General features: G+C 40.4%; 1 protein-coding gene across 2 annotated transcripts in view; it reads right to left on the reverse strand.

Annotated features, from left to right (window-relative positions):
- PHF21B (PHD finger protein 21B) overlaps window positions 1-18,612 on the reverse strand; it is a 391,290-nt gene that overhangs the window by 69,678 nt on the left and 303,000 nt on the right. For both annotated transcript variants that reach the window (XM_086952741.1, XM_086952740.1), the window contains exon 6: window positions 1,156-1,503. In XM_086952741.1, the coding sequence (XP_086808867.1) occupies window positions 1,156-1,503 (348 nt within the window). The remainder of the gene's footprint in view (window positions 1-1,155; window positions 1,504-18,612) is intronic.

Consider the following 18,612-nt stretch of genomic DNA (forward strand, 5'->3'; position numbering starts at 1 on the left):
AAAATGTTACGTTGATTGATGCAGCTGTTTAACTTATGAAAATGCCATCCAGTTGCACCATGAACTTCGCTATTATCATTATTTGTGAAGGAGGCCACAATAAATCATCATTTAATCAAACACTGAAATCGCAGGCAGCTACAATATTACGGTGGCACTAAACACCATAACAAACTTTAAAAAGAAGGGCGGGCAAAATGTAGGGTTGCTATACAATACAGCACAACGAACCAGCTTCACAACTGAAAAGAAAGGAACTATGTTGAAGCGCACGCGAACAATGTGCACAGGCTTTGTGCAATCAAAGTGAAAGGAGCCAAGGGGTAAAGTGGGACATCTGACTGACCCATGGTGTATGCCGTGTTGAGTGGAAGTAAATTGTGATAACAGTTTAATGGACAAAGGGATGCTACTCACTGAACAAATACCCCAACTAAATATGTTTATTATGGAAGACTTTCGAGGAAAAACAATAGCATGGAGGACAGCTAAAGCTGCCACAAAATTAGTCCTAAAAATAAAAAATACATTTTGAAAGCAACAGTGGTACACATGAAACTATAAACGTTAGGTAGTTTAAAGGTGTGGATGCACTTAATATAAGACTGCCCATTACATGGGGGGGGCAAGTGAAAAGTCTTTTAAACGCAAACTACAAGTTTATCAATTCATAAGACTCTCTCCATTTCCAACTATAAGTTGATAGGTCCTACTTCTTCTCCAAGTCTTTAGTTGGAGAGATACTTTAATACATTGAAAACAAAAAAATGATGTCGATTGTGGAATTTATCTCGATGAAAAATAGCTATCACTAGTGCAGCAGATGCAGGGGCGCCAAGGCCAGCGCAGATATTTAAGGGGCCTGATTACCCCATTTATGGCTGTCTTTTCCCATCAAACGGGGTTCCGAAGCATGCATTAAGGCCCATGTCATATGCGCTACCCCACTGATATCTGACATCTCGTTCCCTTGTGCATTTCTTCCTGAATTGCATTTTCACTTTGAATTTTGATATTTACATCTGTCCTTGTGAAATTTATTTACTTTGTTCTCTGCCAGTTGCTTCTATGTTTACTACTTTCCTAAAGCTGCTATGCATACTGCTCTGGAACCTTGTTCACTCTAAACAAAACTTTGATACAAGAAACACATACCTTGTTTTCAGCACTGAAGAGGAGTGGCTGCACTTTGATGCCGTCACTGACCACGGAGACTGCGCTTGTGTTGACAGGCGTTGCACTGTTGGAGGATGTGGATATAATGGCGTAGGCCACACCGGCACTGCTTAAAGCTGGAGAAATTGTCGTAGACTCCACAACATTCTGCGATTGGCCATTGTGAGTTGGAGTGTGACTGACTGTGTTATTGGCAGTGGGGAGGGCGGGGCTTGGGTTTTTTACACTTACAACTGTTGCCTTTTGAAAGGTAGGAGGCTGTTTCGAATGTTGGTCTCTGCATAAGGAAATTGGGAGGCTGTCTGGCATGAAGCTCTTTGGCCTAACCTGTAGACAGAAAAAACAGAGCATTTCTCAAATCAGCTAAAGTGTAAGCAATAAAAAACAAATATGCATTAAAACGTACTGACTGAAAATGCTTTGTTTGCTGTATTGTTGTTCTAATGTTTTCAACAAATAGTTGTACCCCATTTCAATGAAGCAGCTTTGATTACAAAAACGCAATAACTAGCAATGATACTTTCCCTGTGTTTTTAAACCAGCAGTACTTACAAGAAACCATGCATTAAAAGAGCTGGTTTCTTGGCTTAATCTTTTACCTTAGTTCTGGCCTACTTCACTAATGAGTAAACGTCTCCCTGTATTTATGTAGCTAAATAAACATAGTGCTTTTCGATTACAACTCTCTTGTTCAGTCAGATTCCAAGCCTAGAGTGTTCTAGAGAAACGCCAGACATAGAACACAACAACAAGCGCAGTTGGTGGACAGACAGAGCTAGATGTGTTAGGTTAAGAGGTTAATAGACAGACGGACAGTTTCATAAACTCGGGGCTCTTATATTATGCTTACCACCCATGCCACGACATAATGAAATCTCAGCTTAAAAACAGTCAATGGAGGCTAACCAATCTCAATGGAGAGGTCAAGGGTGAACCTAATAGGGCACTGTACGTGCCCAAGCATGGCCAGACTGCACTTCTCCTCTGAAGGGTTACATGTGCTGCTGATAAATTGTTTCTTCTGTGATAAGGTTCCTCCTGTGCACCAAAATGTGTGTTTTCTTATGCAAGCTCTAGTTATTAAGACCAACTTCTATTACGGTAGTTGCCCTTGGTTTTGTATCCCTGTAGACAGCTAAGACACCCCACTTGAGTGTCTCTCTCAAGTAAGTAGTACATGAAGTATATGCGAGCAAACAGGAATTTTAAAGCGACGACACAAAAAAAAAGTAATACTTTCGTAAGTATGATTTTGGCAAGCAGCCTCCGTCCCAGCCAAGTGTAAGGTCATTCCTGTTTCAGGATTTGAACAAGATCTCTTAAGCAATCAATATACTATTTTCATGGAATATTCTTAGGAAGAAATATTAATTCCTTCTAATGCAACATGGGATTGATCTGCTGAGGATATACTGTTACTGCAGACCTAACCATGTGGTTAGAACCACAACAAGATCTTATTGACACTTAACTACGAATATAATTCTCAAGGTTTCGGTATGTAGGAGGAATCAAGTAACAAGGGACTGATATAGTCTCACATTGGTCATTGTGATTGCCCTCCAGGCAGCTATTGCCTCTGCTAATCAATGGTGCATCCTGATAACACATTTAGATGATCAGGGTGGCAAAGTCTTGAAGATAAGCATATTCACTCTTATTGACTGTAGGAGAGCCAGGTGTGTATATCTTACGTCACACATTAACAACTGTAGTTGTGCACACATTTATTTCCATGGAAACAAGCGCTCAAGTTTAGCTGTAGCAGACAAAAACTGAGAATCATTGTCTTCTGTCTGAACCCAGATAGCTAGAGTACTCAAGAAGCCCCAAGAATCTGCAATTGAAGAGCAGGCTCGGGGCTAGAAACTAATTTGTAAAATGAGCTTATTCATGATGAGCATCTTGAAAAGGTGGAGTGCTTATGGGTTTTGCACTGCACCAAGAAATCAGAGGGGAGTAAAGTTGAAAAGTTTTTTCTCATGAACATTCCATAATTCTTTTGAATACCAATAGTACAACCAGTAACTCACAAAGCTTTCTCCATGTAGATGTTTGCGTTTGAATCAGGCAATGTAAGCCCCATTGTCGAGAATAAAGACCATCAACATTCATAAAGTTTCCAACTTGGGAGGAAAACAAATTTCAAGATAAATCTTGAGAAAGTAGCTGATCCGTTTTCAGTGTCAACTAGCACCCATGAGGAAATATTGCCAAATTGAGGCGAAAATTTACTCTGGATAGGAAGAGCTGTAAAATCTACAAACTACGCGCAGGTCAATAATGGAAGACTTTTTTTGAATAACAAAGAACTTAGCACACCCATAATTAAAATAAACTTGAGGGAATGAGGTTGTGTGGTTTGCTTGTCATCCAGTTGTGCAAAATATACTATTATAATATATTTCAGAAAGCATCTTGGTTGTACATGGAAATTGAATAGATTCTCAGGCACAGCGTTGTATTGTATTTATGTGAAGTCTATGTGGCTGACAGCAAGACACATATCCCTAAGATGTGCAAAGATTTCAAGTTATTTTGAAAGTCAAAAGGCCCTAGATCTGTTTTCAGCTCGTCGCCTGTGGATTGTCAATAGGTTGAACAACCTATTGGCCAGAATTCGGAGAAATATGCATTTGCAAATGTTTATTTCTCATCTTTTTCTGTATATTTAAACAAAACTTATTCAAGTGAGGAAACGCTCTCCCATGCACCGCTGGATGAATTGGATATTTTGGGGGTATTTGCACTTAATTCTTTTTTTTTTTAAGAAGTGATTTTAGAAGTGCGGTAAAGGGAAAATCAACGCAAACTTAGAAACTACCCCACAAGTTTCTATTTTGTAGGTATCCTCAAGGTATGAAATGGTCACCCCTTGACTCTTCCGTGGGAGCACTCATGTTCCCAACCATATAGATAGCCACGAAAGAACAACAGGCTGCCCTTTTGCCAAATTTTCTGTGGTCATCAGTGCATTTTGAGCATTGGCCCAGTCCACAAATCCTGGTTCTGTGGATCAAGATTATGATATTGGTAATGCCAACTGGACAGAAAATGTTTTAGGAGTCTACCCTCCTGAGGCTGCTAATTACTATGGTACTGATGCACATAGGCTATATACACTTGCTTGCTGACTTACGCCTACGAACGTCATTAACTATGCCTGCGTTAAGTGTGTGTTTCACGAAGGTTCAATCCACACCCAAGTGTAGTGTATGTGTATGCATGCTTACTCGACACTTGGATGTGGGACAGCTGTCATTCTTAGAAGGGGGTAGGAGAAGTTGCCAGCAATATCCAAAGCAAATTTGGTGACTACCCGCAACATTTTAACTTTTTGGGCAGTCACAAACCTGTACCAGTACACTCCTCCTACCTGTGGAAAGCAGTGGTTGCTATGGATAAACTGGTCTAAAGGATAGCAGGTTTTTAGGCTACCACCGGATAATGTCTAGTGCTGATGCCTCAGGAAATCAATTACAAGAGCAGTGCGTAGTGTGGGTGCCCCTAGCCCAAATGCAAGCAAGTTAAAGGATCTGCCCTGCCTCCCGGTTGAGCAGTAAGACATCCATTACAGAGGTGCCGTATGCCCCTGACACCTGTGGGGCCTTGGTGCCACTGCACCTACTTCACTAATCATAGCTATTCAATTACATGATTCTAAAACTCACTTTGGAGTTGAGAATGTATTTATAATTATTTTCACAAAGCAATTCGTGTGATTGGTTTCCTGCTGCATCAACCCTGACACGATTGACAAATGAACCACTGTAATAACCGTAAATACCAAAGTTCTCATGGTACACATGGTTTCATTTTTTGAAACAGAATTTTTTTTAACATGAAAACGTGAAATTGTGAAAAAACAAAATGTGCATTCCTTTGTTTTTTAACATTATGTAAACATGGCATGCTTATAGGCACTAATCACCCGTATGCAAGAATACCCTACAGAGCAGCAAATACATTATGCCCAGCACAGTTTATACATGTGGCACAAGGGAACGCTATACATACCAAAACAGTAGTAAAAGATGCGACACATATGCTTAAATTAGGTACTACTCAATTCATGTGTCCAAATAAAGATCTTTGTGAATCATCATCCCGTGTGTGTCTCCTATGATGGTGCCTCTATGTGCCCCCTCCCAAAGCATGCAGTATGAGGAAGCCGAGTTCAGGTCCACGCTCATATGGGGTGAAGGGTCCACTTCACAAGCCAGATTGATGCCTGGACTCTGGAGCGTTCGAATCATACGTTGTGTCATGGACAAGTGAAGTGAAAGTTACAAAAAGAACCTTTAATGTAACTGAAACCAACATACGACAGCTAACGCGGAGCTATAAAAGTACTGCACTAAAAACCATCAAACCAAGAAGACAAGCGTCTTCTGTATTTATGTCCTTGAGCACGCGATTCAACTGCAGAAGTAAATACAAGTATCTTTTTACTGCCTCTTTTGAAATCAGGTATATAACTTCTCATCTAGTTTGGGATCAATCCGAAATGATGTAGTAAACTCTGACAGAATACGAGCTCGGCGTCCTATTTACCCGCTGGCTCCGTCGTATAAACGCGATTCATCAGATGATGTATTTTGCAGGCTCGGTCCTGGATCATCTGCAATGTGTTACACAAATTCCATTTTTACTACTGATATACCGAGAGCTGCTGCATGTGTCACTGCACATTCATTAGGAGAGCCGCTGAAGGGAAGCTGACTTGACTTCTGAAGTGGAGTAAACGGCGCGTGGGATTTAGAGTACCAATGTTCATCTCCAACTCAGGTGCAGGGATTTACGGAGGGGCAATGTTCATTTCGAGCTCAATATTTCATTAAAACACTGAAGGATAGCAGAAGGCATAAACTAGTTCAACCTTCACACACTCCGTCTCTTTTTCATATATAGCACTGAGGGGCTCAGCTAATAGATCTTGATACACAGACAGTGAAGGTGAGTCACAAAAGCATTTATGAGTAAGGAAGTAGTGCTACCAGAGTATTCTTTTACATGCCTTTGTGAATCGACTTCAAAACGTCCAACTCCTTATTAGTAAAAGTGCAAACAGGACACAGTCCTTTCTATTTGTACTCCTAATATATGAATATTCCATTAATGCTTCCTTTGTATTCCCATTTTAGACGCAAAAGCCAAGTCACGAAGGCATGTAAGTGTAAGCAGAAGCGTAGTGCTTTAAATTAAATTTATTTAACATAACGTGTATTTGTAAAGCGCACATTCACCCTTGGGTATCTTGGCGCGGGATAACATGTTTATTGTTACCCAACTCAATGGTACTCATTTTATTGACCTCAGTTGGATGCAAGGCTGAGTGGACCCGCCGGACCATGAGTTCGAACACAGGCCCCTGCAGTGGACGCATTAGTCCACTGAGCCAGCAGACCCGGTATATGTCAACAGCACAGCAAGCAGTATGGAAACCTGTATGCAGTATGCAGCAGTTCCAAACGCAATAGTCTTGAAACACACTTGTGCAGCATTTTTCTTTTCCAAATCTTGGACAGTTAGCCCTTGTTGATGAGTGAACATTATTTGCCAATCCATGCTTAAATTAAGCATGGCAAACACAGAACACGTGTGTAGTGTTATTACCATTGAACATAAACCTGTGCTTTTGATAAAATAAAAAATTGTGCTTTTAACAAAATAAAAAATTGGAGGTTATGACTTTCAGCACCTGCACAAAATAACTGATATCCACTGAAAACAAACAGCTCTGCTAAGCATATGTCTTCTGTACACTGAAGTCAATGGCATGCGCAGCCCTGACAACTGCCCGTGCAGCATGATTGAAAAGCCCTGTTTTACATACAGTCACAAAAGTAGAGTGAATGCTGCTTTTTAATTAGGACATACTCGTAAAACTGTTTTGGGAGATTATCACAGAGTGGAAACTGATTTTGGGAGCCCCAAAACTAGCAGTGGCCGAGCCACATACAATTCTGGATCCTCTCACTAAGCAATGTATAGAAGGGGAGCACACAGGACACCTATTTGAGTGACCTAGGTGACGAGTTATAATTTCAGGTGTGAAGTACACCACTCTGACAAAGTAAACACCGGAGCCAAAACACACCTGTCCTAATACCATTCACAGTAAGGCTAACTGACCCTCCACACACACAATATATATATATATCAGGTAATCCGCTTTCAAATGCGCTGAACCAGAATCTCGCCGGCCGGCAAAGAAACTCGGACACGGACCAAATAGGCGCTGTATTTTCTTTATTGCAGAGTTACTGTCAAAGACGTTTCGGCTCAACGGAGCCTTGTTCACATGACAACGCTTTGTCGAAAGGACAGCCCTTTTAAAGTGCTAGTGTCAACAAATAATAATTATCACCTGTAATTTCTTTAGCATGAACATAGAAAACATACTATGATCACTCAATGATGAATTTGAGCTAACATGACGCTCGTTCTAAATTTTGGATAACAGTAAAATACCATTAGTGAAAACAAGTTTTTATACATACATACAAATATTGGTATATACAAAAATATGTTAAATAGAGCACAACAACAACAATCATATATATATATATATATATCCAGCAAGTTGCTTGTAAAGCAAAAAAGACGCACTCAGGAGTATTGCAGCAACCAGGATTAATTTGTCCAGATTTACATATATAGGTGTATATGTATATGTGTATATATATATATATATATATATATATATATATATATATATATATATATATATATTACCTACTGGCGGTCGATTAGACACGGCTACAGCACGAACGGCTGAACGGAATTACACCAAACTTGGCAAAATTGTAGAGACTGGTACGCAGAAGTGCCTTTTCTATATTTGGTGAAAATTGCTCCAGTGGTTTTTACGAAAATTAACTTCAAAAACATATATATATCTATATGCGTGCTTCGAGTGCTTACAGGTACGCATACCGGGGAGCGCACCCGGCGCGACACGGAAGTGTGCGAGCGGAAAGCTGATTGGCTCTCGGGTGTCTGTCAACATTCCAAGCAGTCCGGAGAGTCCGCCATCTTGTGTCTCGGTAGAATCGAGACACAAGAGGTGAAAAAAAAGGGGGAAATGATTAAAAGGGGGCAGGGTAGACACTCCCTGACCCCCTAGGTTTTCTGAGGGGGGCCAGAAGGACCCTGAAGGGCAAAAAACCTATATATTTTTTTTAATTTTCGCTGGGTAAGCGCTGGGTGCGTTCCCATGTACGCTTCCCGGTACGCGTACCCTGAGCGCACCACGGGGAAAAACAGTGTAAAACATTTGAGTTAGAAAATAATTTAGAGTGCTTAGAGGTAGGGTAGCTCTGAAAAGAGCTGTTGTGTTATGTCGGTGTTTTTTGTACCTACAAATAGGTACTGATGCAGAGTTTAAAATTCAAGAGGAAGACTCTATTCCCCTCATCTGTAAAATGTACACCATCTCTCCTATAGATGTCTTGCATGTTGTAACGCAAGTTGTTGTGGTATATGGAACCCATACCATAGTCTCTGAGGAAAGCAGAAACAGATTTATTCACATGTTTCCTTGCTTTCTCAATCTGTGGACAAAATTGGTTGGACCAGTTCTATTTTTGCCTTTGGCATATATTAGAATATACCAAGGCAGTTTTTGGAAAAAGTGACATCAATTGCCCAAAGGTGTCCTTTAAAAGCATTTCCAGACCTACCCCAGTCAAAGTGCCCATGTCATTGCCACCACAGTGCACAATTATGAGGTCAGGGTGTGGTAGATGCATAAAGGATTTTACCAATGGTATCAATTGGTGACATCTCAATCCTCTCTGGCCAATCCACATAATATCCACATTTGGTAAACCAAGGTTAGGAATAACTCTGTTTGCTGCATACTTTTCACTCCAGTGAACATAGCTATGTCCCACAATCCAGACTTTAGGCATCTTGAAGGTAGACGTGGTTGTACTCAGATGAGTTGTGGAAATGAAATGGCAGTTTGAAAGTAGGAGTTCTGAAAAAAAGTGGTTGAGATTCAGTGCACTTGAAAAAGAAGGATTGATTGGTGGTTTCTCAAAAATTCAACACTGAAAATTAGGGTGCATGCTTCTGTTTTTTGAAAGAAGTAATTCTAATGGTTGAGAAAAAGTGATTTAAAGAAACATTGCACAGGATAAGCTGGTGTATTGAGAGGTCAAACACCCTTGCTGGGTTCATTTGCAACATAGTATGATGAACTTTTTACCTGTGTGCTTAGTTAGGTGGGAGTTACCATGGTAACAGGCTGAATGAGCACTGGGAGGATGGATGAATATTATGTGAGTTTGAAAGTGTTGAAATGTAGAACCAATTAAAATGTTAGTTTGGTTTTGAAATGGTGTGGGAAGAATTTTGATTGGTCAAGTCCAGGGATATGTGTGAAGAATTACAGGAAATCAGGGCCATTTGTGGTTGCAGTGTCTGAGGTGCATTTCAGAGATTCTGCTTAAGAAAATCTGGTGTGTGTGACTGACACCGTTTTAAATCTTCAAAAGCACTCTTTTCTTCACTTCCCGTGTCTCCTCACTCCCTCATTCCCCTTGTCTCACACTCACTTGCCTTTATCCACCACTCTTTCCTCAACCTCATTGCTTTCTCTCACCCTCCCTCAGCCCCGTTCTCTTACTCTGCTTCCCTCACTTATCCTCATTCCCCATGTTTACTCCCCTTCCCCTCACTCCCCTCCCACACTCACTTTCTTTCAGTCCCCCTTCTTCACTTGTCATTTGAGATGTCATCAGTGATGTCATGAGTGATGTCACTTACTATGTCATGAGTGATGTAATATGTGACATTATTAGCAGTGCATTGCGGGCGCGCCAGTTATAGTGAGTACAACTAACTATAACGTGGGAATTTCAATGGTTTTGTATGAGTAAATTGCCCGGCTAACTATAACTGGTGTGAAATCTATGGTTTTTTCAGTGAATATATATATATATATGGAAATTCACAATCCTGCAGGCACGAGGGCTCCCACAAACTCCGGTGCAAAAACAGGTACAGACCACGAATGAAGAGTGCAAAAGTGAGAATTTATTCAAAAATGGGCAGCAGCATGATGCGTTTCGTCCGGCAAAACCTGACTTGATCACATGATCTACCCAGAGACTCAGGTGGTTTAAATAGTCTAAAGAGCACACATAACTCCACCTATAGACTTTCATAAACAGTGAAAACATACTTATGTTGTCAATACACATTAGTTTGCTGAAAAGTTGATTAAGTATGATAAAACCTAATAATAACATAATTTCAGTAAAATAGAATTATCGCAATATTCTACAACAATATTTGATTTTATAATGGTTATACAGGGCAAGTGCCCATGATCGACACAATTGAGTATGTACAACTAATAATGTCTACAGTACAGTATAAAGGAGAGCTCGGTTAAACCACCCACAAAAAAAGTGAATAAGTGCTAAAGTGCTAAACATTATTTTCAAATATTGATGAGCAAAATTACTAACGATGTAAACAGTAATGGCAGCAGATACTATAAAAAAAGTGCTATAAAGTGCAAAAGTGCTAAAGTGAATCGGTGGTAAGATATAATCAGCAGCTTTATCAAAGCAATTTTCAGATCCTGGTCAAATAATTAACATAACAACAATCAAGACATTTCATATATTTACATGTGTCCAAATCCAGTAATAATCAGATATGATGTCCTCAACGCATTCCCAAAATATAGGTAAAACCATAAAAACAGTAAGACCTGAATTTCATAAATAGCGTTAAAACAAGGTATTAAAAAGCCGAGATTTAAAAAGCTAATTAAACAACCATTGTACATATGAGCAGAAGTTTAGAAGGATGAACCATAATATCAGTTTATGGAAAGAAATATCCCTTACTGTACTTGATATAGATTTACAAGAAGTTATGAAGGTCCTCCCCCATATTGAGTCCATTCGGAATTTTACTATTAAGTAGCACTATATACTGGCTTTCCAACTGTCGAAGTCTTTTCTCCCTATCTCCACCTCTCTTAGATAGGGGGACTGCGTCTATGACAAAATACTTCAAATCATTTAAGTTGTTATTGTGGACTAATTTGAAGTGACGCGCAACAGGATAGCTTGGGTCAGAGTTAACTATTGCACGTAAGTGCTGCAAGATGCGGTTGAACACTTGTAATTTGGTACTCCCAATATATTGGAGACCACAAGTACATTGTAGAACATAAACCGCATGGTCTGTTTTGCAAGTGTACAGATTATTATTCTTGCTGATGGTATTAGAGAAAGCTGGTATAAACTCTGTAGTATTTACTCCAAATTTGCATGCTCTGCAAGAGCTGCATTTAAAAAAGCCAGTTCTATTGGACAACCAATTCGTTTTGATAGTGACTTCTGGACTAGATTTAACTAGTACATCCCTCATTGAGGGGGCTCTACGAAAAGTTATGGATGGACATGTCTCCAATAGGGGAGCTATATAATGTCTGTCATGAGGATAGGCCAATTGGAATGAATGATTTGTTTAATTTTCTGTTCTTGGCAGTTATATGTAGTGATGAGTCTAATTTTAGACTTAACTGGATCCCCTACCTCAGTTTCCTCAGAAGTTATGAGAGGAACTGATGTCACCAGAGGATCAGTAGAATTTTTATTCATCACTAATTTCAAAGACTTAGTGAGTTCTATTTTGTCATATCCTCTAACTAGAAATCTTTGAAAGGATTCCTCTAGACAGACAGTTAAATCCTCCTCATTGTTACAGATTCTCTGGATTCTTAAAAAGTCTCCATAGGGAATGCTTTTAATCAGATGTCGGGATGATTGCTTTGGGCATGTAATATGGAGTTACCTGCCGTAACCTTTCTATGCATTTTAGTCATGATTGTGTTGTTTAAAATATATACTTCAACATCAAGGAAATTCCCTTTGAGGTTACTAATGGTGGCTGTGAATTCTAGGTTCAATTCATTGTTAATAATTGTATCCACAAATTCTTTCGCCGAATTTTCACAGTCCTGCCATATAATAAAGACATCATCTATGAAGCGCCACATTTTGATTATGCCAGTTGCCGTTTGAGCCTGCTCCCCGGGTGGATGCCCAAGGACATGCTTCTCCCACCAGCCCACATGTAAACATGCGTAGCTGGGGGAGAAGCATGCCCCCATGGCAACCCCACAGAGTTGCTGGTATACCTTATTATTAAAAAAGAAATAATTATTATTCAAACAGAACTCAATCATTTTAACCAGCATCTTGCTATGTTCATAGAATTTGATGTCTTTCTCACTTAAAAAGTGTTCAATTGCTCTCAGGCCATCTACATGATTAATAGATGTGTACAAAGATGAGATGTCCATAACCAAGAACCGATATTCCGGCTTCCAAACTACCTCTTTCAATTTGTTTAAAAAGTCACTAGTGTCTTTTATGTAGCTTGGTAAAGCCTCCATAAAGCCATGTAGGAAAAAATCCACATATTTAGAAATGGTCTCAAGTAATCCTTTTTGGGCCGAAATAATTGGTCGCCCAGGTATTGGGAAGGTGCCTTTATGGATCTTAGTTAATAAGTAAAAGGTAGGGGTGATGGGATGATCCACCTTTAAAAATTCAAATTCCTTTTTACTTATAAGGCCATCTCTTTTCCATAGAGATAAGTTATTGTGGATTAACTGTTTGACTTTATTCAGTTCATTGAAAGAGGCTTTTCTATAGCATTCTGTATCGTTTAATTGTCTCTCAGCCTCTATAATATAGACATCTCGCGGCCACAGAACTATATTTCAACCTTTATCAGCTTTATGTACTATGACATTCCCATGTTTAGTGATCTTCCACATCAGGCATGAATATTGTTTGTCCTTAACCCCATCGATGCTCATGACGAGCTCAGCTCGTCATGAGGTACACCTCTCGTACACTCATGACGAGCTGAGCTCGTCATGAACAATGGGATTTCCAATTCTACAGCACCGGAGGAGAATAGCATCGATGGTGTTAAAACTTCTACGTTTCTGATTGTTAGTCACTACTACATTTAGTTTCTTCAATTCCTTATTTCATTTTTATAAATATAGGCTCCATAAATTTATTTCAAGTAACATTGTTTCAGAAAATTCATCAGACATAGTGAAATTTATAATTTTTATACAAACAATATATTTTTATAAATACAGAAAAAGAGAACACAAGAATATAACTACGAATGCAAGTGAGTCAAACATTTATGACAAATCAAATGACTAAAGACAAATACATATGAAATGACCCCTGGAAAAAAGAAAAAAGATAACATCTGAACACATTCATAACAATCTCCACATTACCACTCAAACTACACACATTCTCACAACATTTAAAACACGGAAGAAAAATCAAGAGTGAAGGTCTCCATAGTCAATGGGAGACCCCGCACTTGGTCGACGCGTTTCGGCGGCTCAAGGCCACCTTCTTCAGGACCACTTCCGGTAAAGAAACCCAAATATCCAGGGGGTCTACAATATAAATAATCACATTGTCACCAAAAAGAAGTATATGTTTCACGTAATTAGAAAACAACAGTAAGACATCCCGATGGAAGTGACCAGCATGACATGAGGAAATACAATCAAATAACACAAGATACTAGATACATATACAGACAACAGTAAAGAAAAATTAAAAACATACATAGATTAACCTGTAAGACATGTAGTGGTCTCAGTAATGTGATCTGATGTCAAAAAAGAGGGAAGACAACCCCCTCATACCCTGCCTCGCGGCCACAGAACTATATTTCAACCTTTATCAGCTTTATGTACTATGACATTCCCATGTTTAGTGATCTTCCACATCAGGCATGAATATTGTTTGTCCTTAACCCCATCGATGCTCATGACGAGCTCAGCTCGTCATGAGGTACACCTCTCGTACACTCATGACGAGCTGAGCTCGTCATGAACAATGGGATTTCCAATTCTACAGCACCGGAGGAGAATAGCATCGATGGTGTTAAAACTTCTACGTTTCTGATTGTTAGTCACTACTACATTTAGTTTCTTCAATTCCTCAATCACCCGGTCACTAAAGATGTCAATGGCGTCCCTCGGCATCACGGGGACAAACGAGGATCGGGGACAGAAAGGACTACCTTCAGAAGCACCTTCTTGGATGCCCATGGATTGGAATACTGTTTGCGTGTTCCCAGCTAATTCCTCCTCCTCTGTTGTGAGAAGAGAATGAGCAACTTTGAGAGATGTGGCATCAGCAACCACAAACGTTCTACTTGGTTGTGAACTCTGTATGATCTTGTGTGCTTGATCACTTCTCTTATTCAAAGTGTGAAATTTCAAAAGTTTAAGTTTCCTGATAAACTTAAAAACATCAATCCTTGATTGTACATATTTAAAGCTGTTTTTCGGACAAAAAGAGAGGCCCAAAGATAACAGTTGGATTTCCGCTTTGTTGAGATCCAGGTCCGTTAAATTGATCACTGTATTTTCTGAATTTTTTGTGTCTTTTTTATTTTCATTTTTATTTATAGTATTTTTAGTTTTTTTAGTTTGATCATTTTTCAATTCATCCAATGTATCCGCCCTGGCTGATGTATCCATATCTATGGTTGAAGAGAAATTTTCAATGTTCACATAATTCACTGGGGATTCCCCTTCCCCCTCCTCCTTCTCGTGAAGCCGCCTGCATTTCCTATATATATCTATCCCAAAACAATGCTGCTCCTTTCTCTTCCAAACAGCACGCCATAGACACAAATGTTGCAAAGCGGTGTTTATTATCAGCTTTAGTCAAGACCCAACGCGTTTCGGGGACAACAAAGGTTATAGTGAAGTTATAGTTAGGTGAACCGCAGAGTTTCAAACTTTAAAAATCACTGAAATTCACCAGATATAGTGATCTCAAATAACTTTTATAACTGGTGGCCTACAGTAACTATTACTCGCATCCCCACCATGCGCAGTGTTGTTATCAATGATGTCATCTCAGACCTCATTAGGTATGTTATCAGTGCAGTAATTCAATAAATCAAGAGTTATAGTTATGTATGTTAATAAGATCTTACCTTATGTAAAAAAATGTTTTAACAGAAGTTCACTGGAAAAAAACAATGATTAAAGGGATGTTATAGCTGGTTGTTATAATGAGATAAGAACTAATGTTTAATTCTCAACTGTGCTTCAATTAATCAAGGCTGGCAAAATCTAGCCCTCGCTAAAGGCATCTGCAAATATGAAAAAATGTCTTTAGGGTGGAACTCTTGCAATCACAACTTCACGGTTGTGGGTTTTTTCAACTATTGCTGGATAGTCCAACTTGTGAAAGAAGCAGAATACCGATCAAACTGTAGAGTTGTCAGTTTTCAAATTTTCAAGAAAGAAACATCCACATCTCAAAAAGATGTAGGGAAATGGGTTTCGCCAAAGGGGAATTATTTATCCTTGAAGAAAATTTTTTTTAAATGTTCAAATATACAGGAGTACCTGATCACTCTTTATGCGGACGACGTCCTGCGCTTCTTAACTGACCTAGCACTGTCATGGCCTCGATGCCTCCACCTCCTTCGTACCTTTGAGCGGGCGTCAGGCCTGCGCCTGAACCTGGCCAAGTCAACCTTAGTCCCTCTACACATATTAAGAGAGTGCATTGATTGACAATTAACCATCCCCATAAGACGGCAGTCGTTTAAGTACCTGGGTATTTGGGTTGCGCTGCTCCCAAATTTGGCATCGTCACTCAACATCACCCCTCTGGTCAAGACCTGGGTATTTGGGTTGTGCTGCTCCCAGATTTGGCATGGTCACTCAACAACACCTCTCTGGTCAAGAAAACTAGAGAGGCTGGCAGACCCTTCCGCTTAACCCCATGGGGAGAATCGCCCTCTTTAAACTGAAGATTCTCCCCCACTTCCTCTACATCATCCAAAACACCCCATTCCATCTACCATGAAGTCGGTTCAAAGAACTGGGTAGCCTTGGCACAACATTCCTTTGGGGAAACTCGAGGACCTGAATGGCCCTAGACTTCTGCCAGATACCCCTTTTGACGGAGGCCTAGGCATGACTAACCTCTACAGGTACTACCTGGCAACTCGTCTACTAGTCTTGCATGACTGGTGCAACGGTGGATGGTCCGATCCGGCCTACCGGGTTGAGCTGGAGGCGGTGGGGCTGTCCTGGATCCAGGCAATGCTATATGGCGACCCGATACCTACGGCACTACCCACGGTGACTCTAGCGGTCCTACAGGCCGGCGCTCCACCTTACGCCACATGTGTCGGGACACTAAACTCACGCAGCAGACACCCCTCTGGCATGGCGCCAGGCTTGGGAAGGTCAGGGCACTGAAAGGCTGCAGGAAATGGGATCTCATTGGTATAACACAGCTGGGGCATGTATGGAAGGGGTACCATATGCGCTCATTCCAAGATCTAAAGACAACCTACTCCCTCCACTCGTCTCAATTTTACAAGTACCTGCAGCTTTGTCACGCTCTCACCTTGCTCGTTCCCGCAGGCACTTCTCTTACAGAATTCAGTCCCATGGAGGCCCAAATCCTGATGGGCAATTTGGGGAAGGGTGGGGTATCAAGGATCTACTGGTCACTGACTAACAGTCCAATCACACTTGACACTTTTAGACACCGATGGGAGACATGGTTGGGCCCGTTGGAGGACGAGGACTGACGAGACACCCTGATGGCTCCTAAAATCATCAACACTTCAGCTAGGCTCCGTATGGTCCAACTGTACTATCTCTACTGTGCGTATCTCAACCCAAGTCGCCTCCACCAGGCGGGCTTACTTCCCACTCCATCCTGTACACGCTGTGGGTCAGAACCGGCAGACTTCTTTCACATGGTATGGGTTATGTCCTCATCTCAACCAGTTTTGGTTGACACTGATATCCGAAATAACTGACGTCCTGGCATGGGAGGAGCCTCATAGTCCCCTCGACTTGCTCCTAGGAGTTATGGACGGTTTAGATGGGTTCCGGGCGGACAAGGTCTTCTTGGGTACTGCCATCAAGGGGGCCAAATGGGACATCAACACTGCATGGAACAACCCTACCCCACTTAGCGTAGTCAAATGGCACAAGGGCGTTCATTGGTGCACAAGAGAGGCTACCGTACGAGAGAGGCTACCGTACGAAGCCAGAGGCTACCGTATGAAGCCAGAGGGTGTCCAGCCAAACATGGTCGGGTGTGTGTAAACTAGTTGGGTTAGGTTGGGTAGTGGGATTTTATTATTGTGCACTATACCTCGGACTGGCCCAAACCACAATGTGTACTACACCTAACCATCCACGACTGATAATCACTGTATCCTGCTTGAGAGGAATTGATTTTTGCTGTATTTTTCTGTCACTGTAACTTAATAAAATTGGTTATCAAAATAAAATGTTCAAATATCTATTTGAGTCTCATTTCCACGTGCAGAATTTCAATGTCCATGGGTGACTATTACATGTTATTACTCCAGGAAATCTATGACTGTCGTAGATTTCAGGAGCGCACTTGTAATTATGTGGGAATTCCATAGACAGACGTTTTCTCCAACTGCAGGACTAAACCCCCTGCAGCAAATTTCTAACCTGAAGTCTTGTGCATTGTGCCCTATATCTTTTACGTGCAAATAGAATCTCATTTTGCTTGACGGTGCACAGTTTGACTACCCCCCGCTTTCATTGGTGGGTACCAAGATACTCTGGGCACACAGACTCTTGAACATCCTGGCACCTCTTATCTCGAGTACAGGCAGGATTTCGGAATTCAGACAGAAAATACTGTTTTAGGAGGGGTAACGGAAGGAACAAACTGTACCCATCGTGTCAATTGCAAACATGAACAAACCAATACATTGAATCTCACTTTTCAACACTATTGAGCATGTGGCGTGAAGAATACTGCCACAAACACCTAATACCATGATGATACACTGTACACAAGTTATTGAAGGTGCCATAACATTTCATTTTGCCTGCTACATAATAGCACTAATCTACTTCAGAAAATAATCAACACATAAGACCTCACAAAAGTGACCTAAAGTAATTCTAAAATGTGCTATCAGAAAGCTACACATACTGAGGAAGTATGTAGTATAAACCGGTAAGGATGAAATTGTTGCAAGCTATACCTGAAGTGTCCAATTCTAGAGATTTTATAAAAACATCGAATGATCCACATATTACAAGTCATGGCGGTAAATAAAAAACCCTATTTTGGTTCTAGTCTTGTGTAATGTTCAAGGCCAAGTTCTTTGAAAGAATATTATATGTTGTTGAAGGTCGAGCTCTTAGAAACCCACGACATGGAACACAAAATCACGCGGTAACGTCATCTTTGTTGTGTTTATGCCGTTCAGTCAAATTAGGCCATGTAAGACAAGGAACAGATATCTAAACATCAGCAATTGAATTCAAAATTTAAGTATACTTAAAAAAAAAAAAAAAAGAATACGTTCAAATCG

The sequence above is a fragment of the Lissotriton vulgaris genome, chromosome 1_2 (genome assembly GCF_964263255.1).
Source record: "Lissotriton vulgaris chromosome 1_2, aLisVul1.2, whole genome shotgun sequence".
NCBI lineage: Eukaryota > Metazoa > Chordata > Amphibia > Caudata > Salamandridae > Lissotriton > Lissotriton vulgaris.